Source organism: Marmota flaviventris, chromosome 2 (genome assembly GCF_047511675.1).
Source record: "Marmota flaviventris isolate mMarFla1 chromosome 2, mMarFla1.hap1, whole genome shotgun sequence".
In the NCBI taxonomy this organism is placed as follows: Eukaryota; Metazoa; Chordata; class Mammalia; order Rodentia; family Sciuridae; genus Marmota; species Marmota flaviventris.
Window position 1 is genome coordinate 89462866 of NC_092499.1, and position 23151 is coordinate 89486016.

At 40.4% G+C, this 23151-nt stretch overlaps 1 protein-coding gene and 1 pseudogene across 3 annotated transcripts; both read right to left on the minus strand.

The window, feature by feature from the left end:
* Positions 1 to 1468: 1468 nt before the first annotated feature.
* On the minus strand, positions 1469 to 16573 carry Ccdc32 (coiled-coil domain containing 32). 3 transcript variants are annotated; one of them, XM_027926064.2, is made up of 4 exons: positions 16506 to 16568; positions 13572 to 13824; positions 9118 to 9274; positions 1469 to 6142 (listed from the first exon to the last, which is right to left on the minus strand). In XM_027926064.2, exons 2-4 carry the CDS (start codon positions 13810 to 13812, stop codon positions 6001 to 6003), a joined length of 540 nt encoding a protein of 179 aa, XP_027781865.1. In that variant the 5' UTR covers positions 13813 to 13824; positions 16506 to 16568; the 3' UTR covers positions 1469 to 6000. The 3 variants fall into 3 exon arrangements, with proteins under 3 accessions (XP_027781865.1, XP_027781864.1, XP_071464193.1); XM_027926063.2 differs by having other exon boundaries at positions 4847 to 6142; positions 16489 to 16573; XM_071608092.1 differs by lacking the exon at positions 1469 to 6142 and adding an exon at positions 7547 to 8921 and having other exon boundaries at positions 16489 to 16573.
* A 5422-nt stretch (positions 16574 to 21995) lies between these two features.
* Positions 21996 to 22925, minus strand: LOC114084753 (serine/threonine-protein phosphatase 2A catalytic subunit alpha isoform pseudogene; annotated as a pseudogene).
* Positions 22926 to 23151: the final 226 nt, after the last annotated feature.

Sequence of the window (23151 nt, forward strand, 5' to 3'; positions counted from 1 at the left end):
TTAAAGGGAAAATTTTTTGCCTCTTCCCCGGTGCCTGAAGGCTTTTGTTCACAGGAGAGGAGGAATAGGGAAGTACCTTAGACTTTTTGCCTTCTCCCAGCAGGCACCCTGCACACCTGTACCAACCAGGAGGAAAGCTCTCTCTTATCTCCTGCCCTGTCCCCACTTTCTCTCATGATTCCCAGGGGAAGCCTGCAGAAATAAGACTGCTTGTGAGCACAGACTCCTCCATGTCTGGAATACTCTCCAACTATTCTAAATTGACAAGATAGCTCACGTGTATCCTTTATATTTTTGTTAACACTTTTTAATGTCTTTTAACCCACTTGGATGAGAACCCTATCTTTGCCAAAGTTAAAGCAGTTCTTGTTTCCGTCTCTATTCTTTTTTTTTTTAAATAGCAATCCAAGCGCCCAAGGGCACAGTTTTTTTTTTTTAAATATTTATTTATTTATTTATTTTTTAGTTTTCGGCAGGCACAACATCTTTGTTTGTATGTGGTGCTGAGGATCGAACCTGGGCCGCACGCATGCCAGGCGAGCGCGCTACCGCTTGAGCCACATCCCCAGCCCCCCATCTCTATTCTTGAAGAGGTTTTACTTGGTTGTCTGTGACCTCGGGCTGTTCATCTCTCTCCTTGGAGAGGTTTTACTTGGTTGCCTGTGACCTCGGGTTCTGGTGGGCTCAAGGAAAACTATGATTAGATAGATTATCTGGCTGTTTCTCTCATTGTTAGAGTGTGAGTGACATTTTTTTCCTGTAGCATTCTATATCCTAAGTGGACACAGAAGTCTTCAAGTCACTATCATCTCTTTCTTAAGATAGCTGTAACCATCTTTATAACTGATGCCTGCATCTGATGTTGCTTCTCTCTATACTGCAGCCAGCACAGGTATTAAAATTCTATAGCCATCAGAAACAAAAAGGGACTGCACAAAAAAGATACTTAAAATTAGCTACATAAAATCTGAAACTTAGATCATGGTTATCAGTTGTCTATTGTTAAGTAACAAATCAAACCCAAAATTAATAGCTTAAGCCATGACATTTATTTTGCTCATGAATCTGAAGTGCTTTGTAGAGGCCACTTGTCTCTCATTTCACCTACTGGTGTTAACCCAGCAGGCTTAAAAGCTGGGAGGCTGAAGTCATTTGAATGAAGAGACAGAAAGAGAAGAGGTGCAAATCTTTTATAATATAGCCTCAGAAGTCACATTATTTATACTACACTCTATTATCAAGGCAATTACATGGGTCTGACTGATTCAAAGGGAGGGAATCTTGACCCAACATCTCAGTGGAGGAGTATCCACATCACACTGTAACATGAATTTTGTGGGATGTGAGATATTGACATGGCCATCATCAGAAAATACAGTCTGCCATACAGGATTCTATTTGTTACATAACAGTAAAAATAATAATAACTTAAATCAAGATAGAAAATAAAACCAAAGAAAAACCATGAGCCCTTGAATTGCATCACTTCATGTAGACACATCATACATACACTTCATGTAGTCAAGTGTGAATAGTTTGTACGCCCAAATTAATTTAATCAGGTCAAACACATAATAGCCATTAACCATCTTTTTAGATTTAAGTTTGATCTTGTCATTGACCCTTTTAAAATGGCCCATTAGCTCCTGTTTCAGTCAGTTTTTTCATTGCTGTGACCATAGGACCTGACAAGAACAATTTTTAGAGGAAAAGTTTATTTGGCACTCATGGTTTCAAAGGTCTCAGTCCACAGGTGGTTGGCTCCATTGTTCTGGGCCCAACTGAGGCAAAACATCATGGCAGAAGAGTGTGGTGGAAGAAAGCAGCTCAGGACATGGTAATCAGGAAGCTGAAGGAGATCAAGCTTGGCTCACCAGGGAAAAAAATATATACCCCAAAGACATGCTCCACCAACCCACCTAATTCACTCAAGTAGATTAATGCACTGATTAGGTTAAGGATCTCATTACCCAATCATTTCGCCTCTAAACTTTCTTGCATTATTTTCACATGAGCTTTTGGGGGACACCTCATATCTAAACCTAACACTCCTTGTTCTCCCATAATGAATTCCCAACTCCTTACCATGGTTATAAAGTCCATCCTAAGTGAACTTATTAATTTCCCACCTCACCTCTTTTTACTTCCCATCTCTCTCTCTCTCCCTCCCTCCTCCCCTCCCCCCAGGGATTGAACCTATGGGCTCTTAACCTCTGAGCCAGATCCCCAGCATTTTTTTTTTAATTTCTAAACAGGGTCTCACTAAGTTGGGGGGGCTGTCTTGGAACTCTCCATCCTCCTGATCCTCCTACCTCAGCCTCTCCAGCCACTGGGATGGCTGGGAGGATAGGTGAGCACCGCCACACCCAGCACTTCCTCCTTTGTTCTCTATGCTCTTAGCTACACTGAACTACTTTTGATCCTTCAAACTCTTTTGCCCTTAGACCTCTGTACCTGCTGTTTTCCTCTTCTTGAACTCTCTTTTATCCCCATACTCTTATTCCTCTATTTCTTCTTGCTTCTACCCGTTTTTCTGCATTCAGCTTCCCTAACACTGTCTCTTTTCTACCCCCGACCCTTACTGGCCTCCAGCTCTCACCTCTCCATCCCAGGTGCTCTCAGAGCACATTACACTTATATTTCCTCAGTGTCAGTCATATAGGCCCTATCTGCCCCTCTATCATTCTACGTAGGGAGGCAGGGGTTTTTTTTTTGGTTTGTTTGTTTTTGTTTTTGTTTTATTCAGCACCATGCACAGTGCCTGGAGTATGGCAAGGGCTTAACTAAGATTGATTAGATGCCTTAAATAATCCCCTCTGTGCCAGGCACAGTGGTGTGCACTTGTAATCCCAGCAACTTGGGAGGCTAAGGCAGGAGGATCACAAGTTTGAGGTCAGCCCCAGCAACTTAGTGAGGCCCTAAGCAACTTAGTGAGAACTTGTCTTAATAAAAAATAAATAAATAAAAAGGGCTGGGATGTAGCTCTGTAGTAAAGCATCCCTGGGTTCAATCCCCAGTATCCAAAAAACTGCTCCAAGGCTCAAAACACTCTGAGGCTCCAACAGCCCCATAAACCTATAATTGCTACATCTTGAATCTTGTAATGTGAAACAGGGCCCAAGCTGATTGGGATAGTTTTCAGTTTTTCAAGAAAATATTGGCTGTTTCATGGACTGGACTGTTCTGAGCCTGGGAGGACTCACTCCAAAATAGGGCCAGGGAGTGGCTCCAGGATTCTTCCCTCTTCCAGCAATCATCCTGGTGGACAGGCCTGTCTGGGACGGACCCACCTCAGCAACAGCTGGTTGGATGTTTACTTGCTGTTCCTACGTCCAGGGCCTATTTCTGGAGAAAGTATTGGACATAAGCCTGTGCCATTCCTCCACTGACCTTGCCAAGCGCTGGGTGATGAGAGCATGTGCCAGAAAGAACAGTGACACTCACTTAGCTTATCTCCCTGGCTCCAACCCAAGCTTCTCTGGGTGTATCAGGTCATTGCTGCTTTGCTTCTGTTGGTAATTACCCTTCATTGTCTCTATAGTTTAGCATTAAATATTGCTTCATTTGTTCTGTCAGTTTTACTAAAGACAGAAGTGAAAAAGAAAGTTTTGGGTGATAAGGCTCTCCTAACTCATAAATCTGATTTGAGAAATCCTCACCGGTGTTCCTTGGAGTTTAAAAGGCCAAAGGAAACAGATCAGCATTTTAGGCCAATACAATTTTTCCTATGGTTAGTCCAATTACTAAGGGAACTGGAACACAAAGAGGTCATTTGACTTATTTATGTCCACAACTAAGCCACAAAGCAGATAGCACCCAAGTCTCTTGGTTTCAAATTTAGTACCACTTTAAAATAGCCTAAGTTTAATCTATAAATTAATAAGTTAGCTTTGGAAGCTAATATCAACTTTGGTTTTGGAAAATGGGGTTTCATCTTTTTAGGGTCGTCACTTAAGCTATCACCTCAAAACCAACTGTAACCATAGTTACAACTCATTGGATCCTTTTCTGTGAAGATCTCCCCAAAGAGAAAATCAAGAAGGTGGCTGGAGAACTAGGGTCTTCCTCCCAAACCTCCACCAGGTTTTCCTCTAGATCAATACCCTACTTTTCTATTAAAGTGTCTTTTTCTGAGACAGAAAATGGGAGATAGGGAAAAGAAAAAGCTAGATTCTTACTTGAATAATAAAAACACTATTTTCTGGTTTAGAAACATTCTCATACCACCTTAGGACCAGCTGTCCTATGAAGAATATTTAGGATTCTCATTGTTATTTTTCCTTAAATTATTGTTACTGAGGAAGAAAAAAATTTACCATGTAGAGTGAAGAAAAATCTCAAGTCTTTTTTTTTTTTTTTTAAACCTATTCACCCAGATGAAAGTCATCAGATAGTCCTAGAAGAAGTGTGAGGTCTGATGGTATCTGAATCCCAGGCAGAGACGGCAGCTCCAAGCTTGGTCCGAGGCCAGATGATAGTTAGTGTTCTGTTTTTTCAAAGTACCCATAGATCACTGGGCATGGTGGTATACACCTGTAATTGCAGCTACTCAGAAGGCTCAGGCAGGAGGATTTCAAGTTTGAGGTTAGCTTCTGCAACTTAGCAAAACCCTCTCTCAAAAAATATAAAGGGGACTGGAGATATAGCTCAGTTGGCAGAGTGCTTGCTTCGCATGCACAAGGTCCTGGGTTCAATCCCCAGTACCACAAATAAGTAAATAAATAAATAAAATAAAAAGAGCTGAGGATGTAGTTCAGTGGTAGAGTACCCTGGTTCAACCCCTATTAACACACACACACACACACACACACACACACACCAGTAGGAATAAAGCTAATACCATTAGTCAATGAAAAAAATGTACATTTGGGGATTATATCATTAAGCAAATATATGGAATCACTTGGTTAGCCCCAATCCTTCTGGGTAAGGCAAATACTTGATTTGGAAATGAAGATTTTTATAGCCTCTCTGCTCATCATTAGGGATTTAGAAACTATTACTCAGAAGAAGCTCCACTGGGGCCATGGCTTCAGAATCACCCTCGGGAGGCTTCCGTTAAAAACAGGAGACAGGCAAAGGTTACCGGATCCCCTCACTGGCATGCATTTATCTTTACCTCCCACTGCCTGGGAACATCTCTCTGGGAGGAATCCAATCACCAACACCACACACAGTTATTCTGATGAGAAAAGTTTTATATGGACAACAGATATTTTGTATGTTTATATGAATAAGAGTATGATAAACAAGGAAGAAAGTGCAGGCTCAGCCAGGAAAACTGTGACAAGGAAAAAGTTTGGAACTATTCAGGAGTAGTGTCAAGCATTAAACCATATTTACAAATCTAATTTGGAAACTGGCACAGGAAGAAATTGGGGGAGAAGCCATGCATGAAATAAAAATATGTATATACACAGATATAAACACCCACATTTTCACACTTCTTTCACCCATTTTCTCCACAAGGCAAAAATCAGACAAAGGAAAAGCCCAGCCTCTTTTTTCAGAGTCCCTCTATTTCCTACATGTTTGTTATGGAAGCTCCACATGGGCTTGGATTCAAGGCAGCTGACTTCACTCTCATTAGCCCCACTCACCCCTGACAATTCATCAAGGGAATACTTGGGATACAGAAGAGGCAAGAAAAAATGTGGCTCACTTAACATGATACACAAGGGCATCAGTGTCTCCAAGTACTTTTACACCCAGTCCTTCACTAGATCCTCATCAGACTTTTAACCAGCAACAGAGCTCAGTCAAGCTGAGACACAGAGGAAAGCAGTATTCTGATCCAGCACTCACTGGGTCAGTCACTTCATCCAAGACAGTCACACATGCCAGCCCCAAGCAAGTCCTCAGGGGCCTGCAGCTGTTTGCTTTGTGGAGTGGAGGTTTGGGCTTTTACCCTCCCTGGATTTCTCCTTACTGCCATTGCCACTGAGCTCTTTGCTGTTCCGTCTGGACCTGAGACAGCTGCTCAGCTTGTGTGTATGTAATTTATTGTTCTGCTGTCGCTGGCTTGTCCCCGGCCGCCTCTGGCTTCTCAACCTGTGACTCTGGAGGGATCAGATACTGGACCTCCTCCGTGCTGATGGCTACTTTATCTGGCTGGAGCCACCTCTTGAAATGTTCCAAGGTGCTACAAAAGAGTAAAAGAAAAGGGTGGCTGTATCAGACCTCAATGATTAATCACTTAATGATTAGCTCAGTTACTCAAATATTGCCTTCCCTCCCACCACCAATTCCTTCCTACAATTGTTTTTCACTGCTAACACGGGAAAACAGCGATGCTCCTCTGACAGCTGTGCATCCTGGCAGCTCCACGGCATAATTTACCCCCTAGTGGGCACTTTGGCTATAAGCAGCACCAGGCCCCCTTCAAAAGCAGAGCCTCTGAGGCTTGATGAGAATAGCTGAAGAGCTTATGCCTCAGTCTTATCCTTTTTTCCTCAAAACTGAAGAGGAGAGAAATTGTCAAGGGGAGGAAACACTCAAATAAATATGAAATTATTAGCGAGGCAGAAAAGTGAGCATCTTTAAATCTCTCATACCTGAGGCATCTGAGGCTCAATTTTATATACATAGTGCTTATATTTGTAGCAAGTGCAATATTTCCTATATGTGTGTGTGTGTGTTGTTTATTTCATCCCATAGCAAGTCCCCAAGATAGAAACATCTGAGCTGCAAATGTTCCCCACAAAGGAATGGCCATTATGCCAGAAGGCTCTTTGTGTTTGCCTATGTAGAGAGAGAATGATTGTCAGGTTCACAGCCACCCTCCCACCTTCCCTAAGTACCCAGGCTCCTACACCTTACAATTATTAGACATTCACAGAAAAATATAAATGATAAGAAATAATGTAAACCTCATTCTATGCTCTTTAATAGCCCAAAGCCATAACAGCAGATTTTAGACATTTGTCAGTGTATGGAGGAATTGTGCTTTGGACAGCTGGATTTCTTAGCCATTACTTCTTTGACAAAAGCACACAAGGAGGAGCATCATCTACTTGGCCCTCACAAATGCAAAGACCCACATGAGTCCACTGAAAAATGACCTCTACTTAAAACATAAACTTTGAAGTTTGAAAACAAATGGTGCTTGTCCTGAAGGATGATAGAAAGAAGAATTCCCACCGTTGTAGGCATGGGGATCAGATCCAAACATCAGAGAGTGGAGCAAGCGGCTGACTGACTCTCATGCCCATGGCTCAGGGGAATCAGGTGTGATAGGGATATTAATTTTCATCAATTCCTTTCACAGAATTATTCAAATTATTTCTATAGAAAAGGGAGAGCCCCATTATGTTAAGCATGGATAAATACACAAAAATGTGCTACTCTGATTTCAAACATCATTCTTTCTGGAGAATTATACAGAAGAAAGTTTTGTCTTTTTTTTTTCCCTCAAAAGTGGATTTTAGGGAGATATGCAAGAGGAGAGAGACTATAAGCAAACACCAAATTGTTAATAGGTCAGAATCTATACACCCTCAAATCACCTGTTTGAGGCAGTTTATAGTTCAATTAGGTTGAGCCTTCAGAGAGAAAAGAACAAACTTTATTTTATTTTATGAGCCTTCAGAAGGTAGTCGGCCTGACCTTAGAGGCCATGCTAATTTCTGAAGGATTTGGGGACATGCTGATCCAATATTTGAGATAATATAAGTGAAAGTGCTTTGCAAATTAAAAAGTAAAATATAACTATGAAGTTTATTCACACACTGTCCTTGATTTTAGCAGCAGCATCTTCATCTGATATGATGGGACTCTCAATATCAATATTAATGATGTCTTGCAAACTTAGGTTAAATCATATTTCCCTAACACCTTTGGTTAAAATTAAAGTTTTCACTCTTCCGTGAATTTTTTTAATTAAATTTCCTTTTTTTAACTGATAAAAGCATAAACCTTTGGTTAAAATTCAATTTTTCACTCCCCAATGAATTTTTAATTAAATTTCTTATTTTAATTGATAAAACATAAAAATTATATGTACTAATGAGCTCCCTCCATTACTTTTTATTTTGAATAAATTCTTACCAAACTTTAAAATTCTGCTAGGGAAGATAACATTAACAATAGCTAACATTTATATTGTGCTTAACATGTGCCAGGCAGTGTTCTAAGGCCTTTACACAGAGTAACTCATTTAACTCTCATAACAACCTTATGAGATAAAAGCTATCAATCCCACTGTACAGATTGGGAAACTGAAGCACACACAGGTTATTTATTCCAGAACATACAGTTAGTTAAATGGGAGAGTCAAATTCCCAAGTGTTAAGTACCAAACAACTTATTGTGGCACAATGCCTATATCCAAACCACCTCAGGTATCATTCAAACCCTTCCTTCCTCCCTGGTACAAACACCAGAGCCAGGAGGAGCTCAACGGTCTCTTAACTCCAAACTACATTCTATCACTTCCACTCATCTAGCTCTTCTCTTATGCTGCCTCTTGTTGTTAGGTAATCTTTATATATATTTGTTGTCTGTCTCTATCTGAGGACTTAAAACTCAAAAACAAAAACAAAAATATTGCTAAAAGGCTAAAACTTCTTATACAACCCACTCATAACACCAAGCACAGTGCCATCATACAGTAGCTGCTTAATAAATTTATTCATTTGGTCTACACAAATTTATTGAGTAGCTACAATATGATGTGTTATCCTCTACTCTATTCAATCTGTGACTAACATGTAGCCAGGGTATTGGCTTTACGGCAAAATTCTCAAAAATCTGCTAAGTTAAGAGCAAACTGAGCAACCTTACAAAGGCTGATTTTAGCTCAAAAGAACTAATGTTGGGGCTGGGGATGTGGCTCAAGCGGTAGCGCGTTTGCCTGGCATGCGTGCGGCCCGGGTTCGATCTTCAGCACCACATACAAACAAAGATGTTGTGTCCGCCGAAAACTAAAAAAATAAATAAATAAATATTGAAATTCTCTCTTCTCTCTCTCTCTCTAAAAAAAAAAGAAAGAAAGAAAGAAAGAAAGAACTAATGTTGATCTCAAAAAATATCAGGACTCAGATGTCACTATCCCTGAATTCTTTAGAGAAGAAGTGCTCTCAGTGAAACAGACTGGAATTGGACTAGAAATCAATTTACCTTTCATCGGAATCAAGCCCATCTACAAAGAACTCAGATGCTAACTTCTCCTGGAGGAACCGATCCCAGCATTCCTTCTTGGCTTGGGCCAGGGTTCGAAGCATGTCCTTGGAAGTGACTTCCTCATTTAAACCTTTGATTCTTCGAAGTTTCTTCTCTAAAGAGAAGAGAAAACAGAGCTTAACAAAGGAAGTGAGTGTGAAATGAAATCCCAATTTACCAATGAAAAATGCCAATTTACCAATTCTCTCACTGATGAAAATATTCACATTTCCTGTACAAGAGATAATTTTTAAAGGACACATAAAAAGTAACTGAACATACTTCTTTTTCCTTCATAATGTCCTCATCCTGCATTGTATCAAATAAATGTTTAACCCAAGAAAAGGGAAAAGCCATGGGTTCTCATAAATAAATCAATGGCATGTTTTCTTTGAAATCACAGAAGCCCAGCAGGTATCTCTCTAAGGAATGCTTGTTTTTCCTGGTATGACATGTATATACTATCGTTTGTTTTCCGACTCCTTGAAAATAATGTCTCTGAGGAGTAAATGGTTTTTCTTCTTGTTACAGTGACATGAGTGGTTTTCCAAACCTCATGAGAAAGAATTAGAGAAAATGATGAGAGATCCAATGGTTCATTAGACACTAAAATTGACTCGATGAGAATTCAATGGTAAGAGACCTTTACGATCTCTATGTGATTAAATTCTTGATTAAAGAAAAAGAATCTCCCAACATTTTAAAAAGTTGCTCAGTTTGTGGTCTGGATGTTAGAGCCTAATAAAAACAAACATCTTGTAATCCCTCCGAGAGTAGTCCATATGGCTTCCTGATGATAGATGTTTAATTACTCTTCTTTGCATTTTAAGTATAACTGTTGAACAGATTTTCCCTTTTGAAGAACACAACAAAGAATATCATCATTTACCTTTTTCCTTAATTTAGTCTTTTCTTCAACTATAATATGGGCATGTGCTACATAAAGATGCTTTGGTCGCTGGGCTTGGTGGTGCATACCTATTATCCCAGCAGCTTGGGAGGCTGAGATAGGAGGATCATGAATTCAAAGCCAGCCTCAGTAATGGTAAGGCACCAAGCAACTCAGTGAGATCCTGTCTTTAAATAAAATAGAAAATAGGGCTGGGGATGTGGGCCAGTGGTTGAGTGCCCCAGAGTTCAATCACTGGTATCCCCTCCCCAAAGAAAAGATGCTTTGGTCAAGAGCAGACCACATCTATAATGGTGATTCCATAAGATTATGTCGCCTACTGATAACATAGCTATCTTAGTTGGAGTGTGTATACTCTATGATTTCCACACAATTCTGAAATTACCTAACAACACATTTCTCAGAATGCATCTCTGTTAAGCAGTTATGATTAAGCAGTGCATGATTCTGCATGGGTAAATAATGGCTTTTTTGTGTGTGTGGAGGGGATAATGGACATTAAGCCTAGAACCAACAGAAACTTATATGATATTCAATGCAATCCTGTTTTCATTTCTAAACAAGTCCTATCAGCTAACATCCACTGATAAAACAATAAGCACTTGTGTTCCTGTAAGAGTTCAGCTGTATAAAAAACCTACAGTTTATAAATATTAAAATGTGAAGGAAAAAAGAAAGTTTCAAAAATAAAAGTGTGAATAAATTCTAAAAAAAAAAAGTGAAGGGTTTTATTTTTTCCTTAAGGATATAAAAGGGGTTATGCATACCTCATGTTTAACTGGTTACATTTTTAATTATTGTTCTTACCAGTGGATTCTCTTTGATACATGTTTATCTGGCAATAGAAATAATCTTCATATTGTCTGGCCTTAGTTGTCATGGTGAAAAATATACTTTGGGCTACAAAAGACTTTCCCCTCTCTGAGTGTGCTGAGTTCTTGAGGAGGTATGATTTCAACAGGGCAGGCAGAAACAGACATGTTTACATACTCCAAACCTGCCTGCCATTGTCACCCAGCCCCTTTCCTAGGAAACATAAATGGCTCCCATTTTCTCCAGAGAAGGAAATTTTAATTACCAGTTAGTTTCTTAACTGATTTTAGAAAAGTTTAGTAGAATGTAACTTTCTTTTTTTTTTTTTTTATTTCTTACATACATGACAATAGTGGAGTTGTAACTTTCCAAGTCAATCTTCGCCAATCAAAATCATCACCATCTCCATGAGGCGTATGTTAGAATATATGTATTCTAATAACCCCAGTCACATGGTACTAACAAGCCAATGGATCTGGTTCTTTAGCTTTCTCAGACTGTTGTTGTTTCTCCTTATCATTATTAAGCAGGTTCTCTGGCTACTGAAAGCAGAACTTTCAACCCCTTCAGACATGGCTGCAAGCATTATTATTCTCTTTGGTGACTTCCCCACAAATTTCACATTACTCCCTCATCTTTCTTATTCTCTATCATTCCAACTGTTTTACTCCTATTTTTTCCCTTCATTATGCCATTAATGAAATTCTTTTTGTTCTCCCAAGGTATTCCTTAGCAATCATATAAGCTCTGCTTCTTCTCTCCGTCCTTCATTAAAAGCTCCTTCTCCCTGGCTTGCCTTTCCTTCCTCAAATTATGAGTTCGAAGATTTGGTCTTGTGATAGATGTTCCAGCAACAAAAGAATACCATAAGAAGAAATTATTTTGAGAGTTTTCACCATAAACAAATGATAAATGCTTGAGGAAAACAGATATTCTTACCTTGACTTAAATATTACATAATATATACATGTATCAAAACATTACATGGGGGCTGGGTTGTGGCTCAGCGGTAGAGCACTTGCCTAGCATGTACGAGAACCTGGGTTTGATCCTTAGCACCACATAAAAACAAATTAAATAAAGGTATTGTGTCCAACGACAACTAAAATATAAATTAAAAACACACACACACACACACATTACATGGTACCCCATTAATGTGTGTAGTTTTAATTAAATGATTAAAAAAATTTTTTCTAGTTGTAGATGGTCACAATATTTTCATTTTGTTTATTTATTTATTTTTTTATGTGGTACTAAGGTTCGAACCCAGTGCCCCACATGTGCGAGGCAAGCGCTCTACCACTGAGCCATAACCCCAGCCCTTAATTTATTTACTTTTAAAATCTTTTTCTTTTTTTTTTTAAGTTGTCAATAAACCTTTATTGTATTTATTTATATGTAATCCTGAGAATCGAACCTAGGGCCTCACACATGCTAGGCAAGCGCTGTACCACTGAGCCAAAACCCCAGACCTAATTTATTTTTTATATTTTAAAACTAGGATTGAAACTTGGGGCACTTTACCACTGAGCTATAGCCCCAACCCTTTTTTGAAAATTTTATTTTGAGACAAGGTCTCACTAAGTTGCTGAGGCTGGACTCAAATTTGTAATCATCTTGCCTCGGCTTCCCATGTAGCTGGAATTACAACACATACCACCATGCCAGGCAACATGTACAGTTTTTATGCTTTTATGTATCAGTTAAAAAATAAATTAGGCTGACATTTCTCTTTCTCCTAGCATGGAACAATCTGAATTTCATTCCTATGTTTGGAATCTCTCTAGATACTTACATTATGGCCACAGGACATGGCACTGAAAATGTATACAAGAAACATTTTTTTTAAATAAAATGGCTGGGGCTGGGGGTTGTAGCTCAATTGGTAGAGTGTTTGCCTTGCATGTGTGAGGCACTGGGTTCGATCCTCAGCACCACTTAAAAAACAAATAAATAAAATAAAGATATATAGAAAAATAAAATAGCTAATAAGAGATAAAATGAATTTATGTCAACACGCCTTCCCATTTCCAACAATCAATCTATATAATATAACAATTTTTCCAGCTCTACCATTAGAAATCTCCATGTAGCTTTGGGGTCATGAGCATTTCTATCAGGATGGCATAAAGTTTAACACTTTTAAGTTACCTGAATATATGGGCAGGCCAATAATAGTAAGCAAGAGGGTTCTACAGAACGCCAAGAAATAAAACAGAATTTAAGTCAGGTGCAGTGGTGCATGCTTGTAATCCAACCTGGGAGGCTAGGGCAAGAGGATCACAAGTTTGAGGCTAGTCTGGGAAATTTAGCAAGACCCTGTTTCAAAATAAAAAATAAAAAGGGCTGGGGATTTAGTTCAGTAGTATAGCACCCCTAGGTTCAATCCTCCATACTGCCAAATGAATAAATAAAACCCCAAAATACAGAATTTAGATGAAATGGTTAGAGGTAGGAGGTGATAAAAATTGCTCCAAGGGATGTACAAGAAAAGTGAGGGTGATCCTTTCCTATAACAAAACTGAAACACCCCTAGAATTACATCTAACAGATACATGTTTCAAAGACTTAAAAAAAAAGGGAACAGGAAACCAAGTTTGATTCAAGAGAACTTCAACATGCTCCTCTAAAACCACCAGCTTCTGATTTTAAAAAGAGAAGAGAGTACGCCAGCAAGCTAACTTACCTAGAGATGCTAAATATACTTCTGAATCCTGCAAGGGAGCCCAGGGCTTTATAGCTGGCTGGACTGCAAAGTTTTCTGCCTCCCTCTGGCCTTCACCTGTAGGGTAAGAATTCACAAAGGAGTCCGAGAAGGCATTGTTGGCAACATCTTCGTCAGGATTTGGCAAACAGGAACAGATTTCGGCCCAGAGATCTCTGCCAGATCTTGTAGCTGTAGAGTCAACACTCTCAAACATTTTCATTTGGGATTTAAGCTGGAAAACAGAAGATCAAGTAAGTAAGAACTAGTTTTAAGAATACAGTATAAATGTGTGGCACTCACATATTTATTTGTCCATTAATGAAGGTAATAGGATTTTAAGAAGTTTCTTTTAACAAAAAAATTAAAATATCTTCCATCAGATTCATATTATGTACAAAGATGTCAAAAGAGTAATTGAGTTCCTTTCTAGCTCTGCATTCATCAAGTTATTCAAAATGAAGTTTGTCTTCATGAAATTTCCATCCCAGCAACTTGGGAGGAGGCTGAGGCAGGAGGATTGCAAGTTTAAGAACAGCCTTAGCAACCTAGTGAGGCCCTTTAACAAGATCCTGTCTCGGTTGGTGTTGTGGCTCAGTGGTAGAGCACTTGCCTAGCATGTATGAGGCACTGGGTTGCATTCTCAGCACTACATATAAATAAATTTAAAAATAAACATCCATTGACAAAATAAAATATATTAACAAAAAAAATCCTGTCTCAAAATAAAAATGACTTTGGATGGGACTTCGTTAAGTGTCTCTGGTTCAATTCCCGGTACCAAAAATAAAATAAAAAATAAATAAACAAAAATAAAGGGGGGGAGGTGCTAGGGATATAGCTCAGTTAGTAGAGTGCTTACCTCGAATGCACAAGGCCCCAGCACCACAATAAATAAATAAATAAAAAGGGACTTTCCATAAGCCCAGACACAAAAGGATATATACTATATGATTCTACTCATATGAGCTGATAAGCAGAAAATAGACTGGTAGTCATCAGGGGCTGGAGAGAAGGGAAAATGTAAAGCTATTTTTCCTTTTTTTTTTTTTTTTTTTTTAGTTGTAGGTAGACACAATGCCTTTATTTTTATTTATTTATTTTTATGTGGTGTTGAGGATCAAACCCAGTGCCTTACCCGTGGCTAGGCGAGCACTTACCATTGAGCTACAACCCCAGCCTTGGGAAGTTATTTCTTAAAGATACCGTTTTTATTTGGAGAATTCTGTAGCTGAATAATGGTTATAGCTATATAATGATATAAATGCCACTGAGCAGTACACACAAAAATGGTTAAAATTTTACATTGCGTGTGTGTTTTGTTTTATTTTGTTTTTGAGATGGGGTCTCAGTAAGTTGCCCAGGTTGGCTTCTAACTCACAATCTTCCTGCCTAAGTATCCCAAGTAGCTGGGATTTCAAGTGTGGGTCACCACCCCTGGCTTATATTATATATTCTCCCTCTCTCTCTTTCACACGCACAGGAATTTCTAGGATGCTTCCAGTGTGAACAAAAAGCCGTGCTTTTTTCTGAAGATCTCCAAAATGTAACTGCTTTATCCTTAGCCAATTAAATTCTGCTTTCAACAGAACCCAGACAAGCACTTGCACAGTCCCATAGACATGAAGATAGTAAAAGTGCTGCATGACTGTCTGTCAGAAGGTACTCTCATAGTACAAGGGCCATTGCTCATTACATGTAGCAGCTGGTCTATAATTTATCTTTTTCACTTTTAAATTATTAGGCTTTTTTTTTTTTTTTTTGGTACCAGGGTTTGAAACCAGAGGTACTTATCCACTGAGCCACTTTTCTATTTTTTAAATTTTGAGACAAAGACTCACCAAGTTGTTTAGAGCCTTGCTAAATTGCTGAAGCTGGTCTCAAACTTGCAAATCTCCTGTCTCCTGTTTCAGTCTCCCAAGTCGCTGGGATGACCCACAGGTGTGTGTCACTATACCCAGCTAAATAACCATTTTAATTGTGTATATTTATGGGGTATAGTGTTCACTACATATAAACAACGTGTAATGCTCAGATCAGGGTAGTTAGCATTTAACAGAAACATTGAAAAATAGGCATTTTCATCATTTTATAGATGGAGAAACAGGTTCAAAAGGATAGCTGCTTAAGGGCACATTACTAATACATGATGAATCTCTGACTGGAGACCAGACTGGTGCTGCTCCAAAACCCATATTTTTACCCAGTATCCAATATTGTGCCTGTTTGGGGTCGCTGAAAACAGCCCAAGCAAGGACAGATGGGAAAGACTACGTAAAGAACCTGGGAGCTTGCATAATCAGCTATGTTTAAAGTTCAGATTAACACCTTCCCTGAAAGGTCTTATAGAGTCTGGTGTGGTGGCGCACGCCTGAAATCCCAGCTACCCAGGTGGCCCAGGCAGTTGGATGGAAAGCCCCAAAAGGGTTGGATATGTAGTTCAGGGGTAGAGCGTTTGACTAGCATGTGGGAAGACCAGCCTCAGTACTGCAAAATCAGTACATTAAAAAAAAAAAAAAGTCTTTGCGATAAGGAAGGAAGGTTGCCCAACGCAAGGTCTGAAAAATTCCAAGCGACAGAGCCCAGCAGTCAGCAGTCATAGAAAAGGCCCAAGGTAAAAGAGACAGATATGCCACGGTGTCCCAGATGAAATGAGGAACCTACCCGCCTCTGAACACACCCAACCAAAACTTAGCTCTCACTGGAGCACCTCCAGACCCTGGCCACAGGTGTCTGGACCCCCTCAGGAAACCCTGAATCCAGACTCTAGGCCTCAGTCGCTCTGGCATCAAGGACTGGCTGGGAGTGACGACAAATCAGGTCCTCTACACCCTCTGGTTTTCTGCGGTCAGTTCAGACCAGGGAATACAAAATGCTGGACACCCCAAGCCCTCCTCACCTGCCGCAATCACCTACCCAGCAACCTGGGATCGCTCGGCTCAGGTCTGTCGCTGGTAAGCAGGAAGAAACAGGGAGGGGCGGAGTCTCCAAGTGACGGAGCCCAGCAGTCCTCCAATTATCATCCGACCTGGCGACGTTGTGTGAGTCGATTGGTCTAGGGGAGCTCGTAAGGAAGCCAGGAGCAGAAGGCGGGGAAGAAGTGGGCGGGGCTGTGGTTGCCGGGAAACAGTGGAGTCACGTGTCGGGAGCCCCGGCTCCTCACCAATTCCCGCCCAAGTGTGGGGTCGATTACTTGCAGAGCTGGAGGTTCCAGCATCACCTTCTTGTCCCCTGCTGGGTTACAGTAGCCCAGTTTTCCTTACCTTTGACTTTTCTTGTCCCCTGAGCATTTCCGGGCTGGCGTTTATCTCCTTCATCCCTTTGCTGCTCAAGTTAGAGCACATTGGTGGCTTTTTACTGTCACAGGAGACCCGTGCCCTATTCACCGAATGTGAGGTTTCCCCTCATTCATGTAGTCAGTAGATGCCAAGCTCCTTCTGTGTTCTAGGCTTGTGTTAAGCATGAATTCAAGACTCGTACATAAGATTTGGTATGGGTCCCAGAGATCCTCACAGCTTGTAGAGGGGCATGGCCTTGGAAGCGGACAAATTTACAAATAACAGCAAAGCTATAAGAAGGTATGACAGAAGGGTGGCCACAGTGCATAAGAATGTGTTGTGCCAGAAACTCTTTGAGGGCTGAGTGTGTAGCTCAGTTGCAGAACATTTGTTTAGGATGCGTAAGGCTCTGGGTTTGATTCCCTAGCACCACAAATAAAAGATGACCTTGGATATCCTTCAAGGTATATCATCATATTTATTGAGTTATAAATTTCTTCCCAGTCCTCAATTTTCAAGACTGTTATTGTCTTCCCAAGAAAAGTGTGATGAAAGGTATCAGCCATTAGTAGCAGTAACTTGACTGTCAACGTTCTCTAGAGGTGACCAAATCCCATCAGTGTGGCTATGGTAGTGACAACTACCATGAAACTACCACCATATGAAACTATCACCACAAGACAAGGCACTCTACTGTTCACATTTATAAATACTTTTTTTTTTTTGTACCTGGGATTGAAAGCAGGGTTGCTCAACCACTGAGCCACATCCCCAGCCCCGTTTAATATTTTATTTAGAGACAGAGTCTTGCTGAGTTCCTTAGGGCCTTGCAAAGTTGCTAAGGCTGCCTTTGAACTCACCGTCCCCCTGCCTCAGCTTCTCCAGCTACTGGGATTACAGGCATGAGCCACCATACCCGGCTCACATTTATAACCATTCTTAAAAAGACTATGAAAAGAAAAGGAAAGTGAGAAGGTTAGAAAACAAGGGCCAAATGATTGACAAGATTTTGACTGTGATTACTCCTGGAAAAAGAGGCATGAACATGGCAGTATCTGAATATGGCAGTAACCAATCACCAATGTGCATCACTAACTTGGAACTGTATTTAAATTGTTGGTCCTTCCACATTGAAGACATATGCTCCAAGGACATAGGTGAGACTGGCTGCTTTGCTGTCCGTCCCTGGACTAACTCCACCATTCCCTGATGTCCAGCCATCAGCTGGAGAGAACCACAAGACAAGGACAATATCTGCTCTTTGGCTAAGAGAAGTCACATAGCATTAGAGGTATTTGCCCTAGGATTGTGTAATTTGCTTATAGTGTTTAATTAGTGTGCATTGAATGCTAGTTGGGGTGCTCCAGCACACCCAACACTTTTGCATTAATTGTTTATATTTGATGATTGGTGTGATTGAATATACACTTGCATTTAAAGATAATCTGCCTCTGAGTAATTATTAATAGCATTGCTCACAATATTCCTCAAATTAGATGCCTCCTCAGCTAACTTCTCAGATATTGGTTCCACCACAGCCTCTTTCTACCGCTGTGTGCATCTGAACCAAAGCTTCTGCCTGATGAATGGAGAGCCCAGGTCAAATTCCTATGCCCAAGCTTCAAGGGAAGCTGGGAAGGCCAGTTTCTGGATTCCACTTCTTGGAGGTAGAATTGTGTGAAATTCCCAACACACACACACACACACACACACACACACACACACACACACAGATGTTTAGAAGATGTTGGATGTTCATAGAGTACAACAAATGTTTAATGTACATGGTCTATGCCAGTGCTTCTCAAGCTTTAATATGCAAGCTCCCTGGGATGAAATTGAAATAAAAATTCTCATTCTATAGGTCAGAAAGAGTTGGGGGATAAGATTTTTGTTTTCTATCTCCATAGTTTTGCCAAGCACTATTCTAAGTTTTACTTGAACTAACTTATTTGATTCTCTCAACTCTGTTCCAAAACAACCTGGTCCCAGTAAATGAAGACCATGCCCAACATGTCATGAGATTGAAGAAAGGCAGAGAGATCCAAGATTGCAAAAAGTGAAATTCATTAGGGACTTACTAACAGAAGCATGGTCCTAGGTGGCAACAAAATCAATTGCTTACTGGGTGCAGTGGCACATGCCTGTAATTCTAGCTACTTGAGAAGCTGAAGCAGGAAGATTGCAAGTTCAAGACCAGCCTTGTCAATTAAGGAAGACTGTTGAGACCACAGCCTAAAGGGCCCCAGCAAACTTTTAGACTGCCAGCTGATGATTGGCTCACAGTGGCCCCAGCAACTTCTAGCTGATTGGCTCCTCTGCGGTGATGCTCATTGGGCTGTTTTCCTGCCCTTTCAGACCACGGAGCTGCTCATTGGGGGACTTTTTTGGCTCCGCCCATGCGACCCAGCAATCGGCCTCAAGAGCAGGAGGAGTGGGGGAGGTTGAGAGGCTTGTGGGAAGCCGGTGGTGGCAGTTGGGCTCTGAGGGTTTTTTCCTGAGGAGCTTGTTTTGTTTGGCGTGTGTGGTTCTAAAAATAAAGTTTGTTTCTTTTGACAAGTGGCTCCTGAATTGTGCCCAGCCAGACTGCGGCAGAAGACCCTGTCTCAAAATAAAATATAAAAAGTCCTGGGGAGCCAGGCATGGTGGTGCATACTTGTAATCCCAGTGACTTGGGAGGTTGAGGCAGGAAGATCACAAGTTCAAAGCCAGCCTCAGCAACTTAGTGAGGCCCTAAAGCAACTTACTGAGACCTGTCTCAAAATAAAAAATAAAAATTCTTGGGGATGTAGCACAGTGGTGGAGTGCCCATAGGTTCAATCCTCAGTGTATATGTATACTTTTTTTAAGTTAAAAAAAAAAAACAAAAAACTCTATAAACCAGAAAGTTTTGCTAAGAACACCTTCTTGTTCTCAGACCCTACCTGTTGAGGGCCACAGGGATGACGCCTGGCATTTTGCCGGAAGGGAGTGGTTGAGAGGTGATGCCAGCCAGCCATTGAGATGATGATGGTTATGTTAAGCTGTGTATTCAATTGTATATAGACCTTTACTGTCCAGCAATGGGGCGGCTCTTGCTGCCTTCTGGTGCCCACTACTTTGAAGTTCCCATTGAGTTCTGGATCCAAGAGGGTAGGCGCCGACCCAGGGTGGGGGGGGGTGTGGGGGAGCTGGGAGAGTTCCTGGGGAGTGTGCGTGGAGTACTGGTGGAATTCGGGCAATAAAGTTTCCTGTTTGGGGTTGGGGATGTGGCTCAAGTGGTAGCGTGCTTGCCTGGCATGCGCGCAGCCTGGGTTCGATCCTCAGCACCACATACAAACAAAGATATTGTGTCCGCCAAAAACTAAAAAATAAATATTAAAAAATTCTCTCTCTCTCTTTAAAAAAAAAAATAAAGTTTCCTGTTTGAATATGCAAGTGCTTTGTGGCGGCACCTACCCTCATTGTGGACTTTTTAATAATTTCTTTAAAAAATTATTTTTAGTTGTAGATGGACACAATAATTTTATATATATATATATATATATATATATATATATATAGAGAGAGAGAGAGAGAGAGAGAGAGAGAGAGAGTTGTTGTTGTTTTTTATTTATTTATTTATTTATTTTTTATGGTGCTGGGGACCGAACCCAGTGCCTCATGCATGCTAGGCAAGTGCATTACCACTGAGCCACAACCCCAGCCCCTAATAATTTCTTAATACTTGAGAGATGGTGACTTCACTTTGAAGCAGTTTTGTTCTAACATACCCACAATCAATGGAAAATGCAACCTCTTATTTGAGGAGGGAGTTGGGAATCTGGCTTTTTAGCATAGGAATTTCTAATAGCAGTGGATACCTCCTGCTGCTCTGGAGTAAGAGTAATCTGCAGTCCCTCAGTTTGATGAGACTGATGATTTAACAGAAATAATTTAGCAAAAAAGACTTCTCCTCAGAGTGCTAACGCATATGATAAGAATGCCCTAAATCAACATTAGCATTTTGTATCATAAAGGCCCAGTAAAGGTTAATGCTCATTTTTCTGAATTAGACTGGACATTTGTACCTTTTTTTGGTATCATAGCCTCTGAATGCCTATTTGGAGGAATCCCACTCTGGAAACTAAAGGTCGGAATTTTCTTTTTCTAGGCACCCTAGAAGTGAAGACTCAGAACTGTGACCTAGGGTTGGCTGATGAAAAGCTCCCTTGCAGGACTTTGAACTTTGTAAGAGTGACACAAAGTTGCAGGGAGATTTGGAGATTTCTAAGGAGTAGAAGGGCTGTGAGGCAAGGAGTACTTTGGCACAACAGGGTAGTTATAGCATCTCAACTATGTTTCTTCTTTGGCAACAGATGGCTGATTTTCAGAGAACTTTGCTTCCTTTGATTTGGCCCTTTTTGCTGAGCCTGTTCTCCAGATCATTTGCAAATTCTGTGAGGCACCAATATCTTTTCAATAACCCTCTCTAATGAAGTTAACCAGTGTTGGTTTCAGCATTTGGCATTTATAAACTCTGGCAATACATTTTCTGATCCACTTGCAGCTTTTTTTTTTTTTTTTTTTTTTTTTACTTTCTCAGTTCTTAGTTCACAAGTTTATTATAAAAAACACTGCAGTGCTCTTGTGCAGTAACATCGTCTTACAGGAGGGAGAGAAACAGTTCTGTTCAAAACAACTCACCAGGTTCTGACAATAACAAAGAACAACATGGGGCTGAGATTTGAGTAGGGAATAAACTGAGTGCAGACAAATCATACAATTAAATTAAACAGTTTCCCTGAAAATAAACAAAACGATTTCAAAACTCACAAGTGGGGGGGGGGCTTAGTAGTTATTTTTAAAAATGTTCATTAAGCTCCAATGATTGTTTGCTGCTAACCTTATCTACAGTCATGCTGAGTAAAGCTATAGCTAAAAGGAAGTTAAATTGTATTCACGGGGTGTTAATGTTTACATCTTATTATCTGCAGTCTCTCAGAGAAAACAAAAGTAACTACAAATAGCGCTATGCCAGAAACTGGTTTCTTGACCAACAGTGTTACTTCAGCATGCAAGGAACTGGTTCATTCTAAAGTGGTCACGGCTGTTGATGACAAGAGGCTTTGTATTTTTATACCACATCTTTTGGTCCATGTGAAAACAAGTTTTTTGAATGTTAACTATTTTTGACACTTTGGAGTTACCGTTGCTCTTCCCATTTCCATTAGGTCAATATATGGTTCATGACAATACTGTACAAGTTTAAAATTTCATTACAGGAAGTAGTCTGGGGTATGACGAGTAACATGTGGTTCGCCTCTACGAGGTACTGGATCAAAATGCAAGAAAGAATATTTTAGAGTATCATCAAGTTCCATGATTGCAGCTTGGTTACCGCAAGGATAACAATAGTTTGGAGCACTGAAAATTGTTACTACATTCCGATCATGGCACCAGTTATATCCCTCCATCACCAGCTGGTGAGCTCTAGACACTAACGTGAGGCCATTGGCATGATTAAATGTTTCAGAAATATCTTGTCCAAATGTGTAACCAGCTCCTTGAGGAGATATATCCCAACTACCACGATCATCTGGATCTGACCACAGCAAGTCACACATTGGACCTTCATGGGGAACTTCTTGTAGACGATCAAATGCTCTGATATGATCCAGTGTGTCTATGGATGGTGAGAGGCCACCATGTAGACAGAAGATCTGCCCATCCACCAAGGCAGTAAAGGGAAGATAGTCAAAAAGATCTGTAATATTTCCAAACATTTGCATTTCCGTAAACTTGTGTAATCTGCCTGCTCTCGTGATTCCCCTGAAGAATGGTGATGCGTTCCCGGTAATGAACCTTAAGAGTTACCACTTGCAGCTTTAATGGGCAAGTTTATCAGTATGGGAGCATATTGGAGGCAAGTGGGAAATTCTGAGTCTTTCTCATGCTGTCAGAAAGACGGACAAGTGTGAAAGACATTTGTATGTGTTGTGAGGGAGGAATTTATTGAGATATGTCACATATTATAATATTCAGTCATCCTAAGGTATACATGATTTTTAGTATATTCACAGAAGTTGGCAGTCTTCATTTTGGTGATGCTTTTTGTTTTGTTTTTATTTCAAATCAAGCTCCTTTCAAGCGTTTCTCCAGATCCAAGGAATTTTGAGCAGTCGTCTACATGCAACGTACACGAACGACTCCTGCGACGGCTTTTATACAGAGCAATCCCAAATATTTTCTTTATGAAATAACGCCAGATTTCCCTCGTCGGAGAAGTTATGACCGCTTTTGGTAAGACATTCTCGCAACCTCAC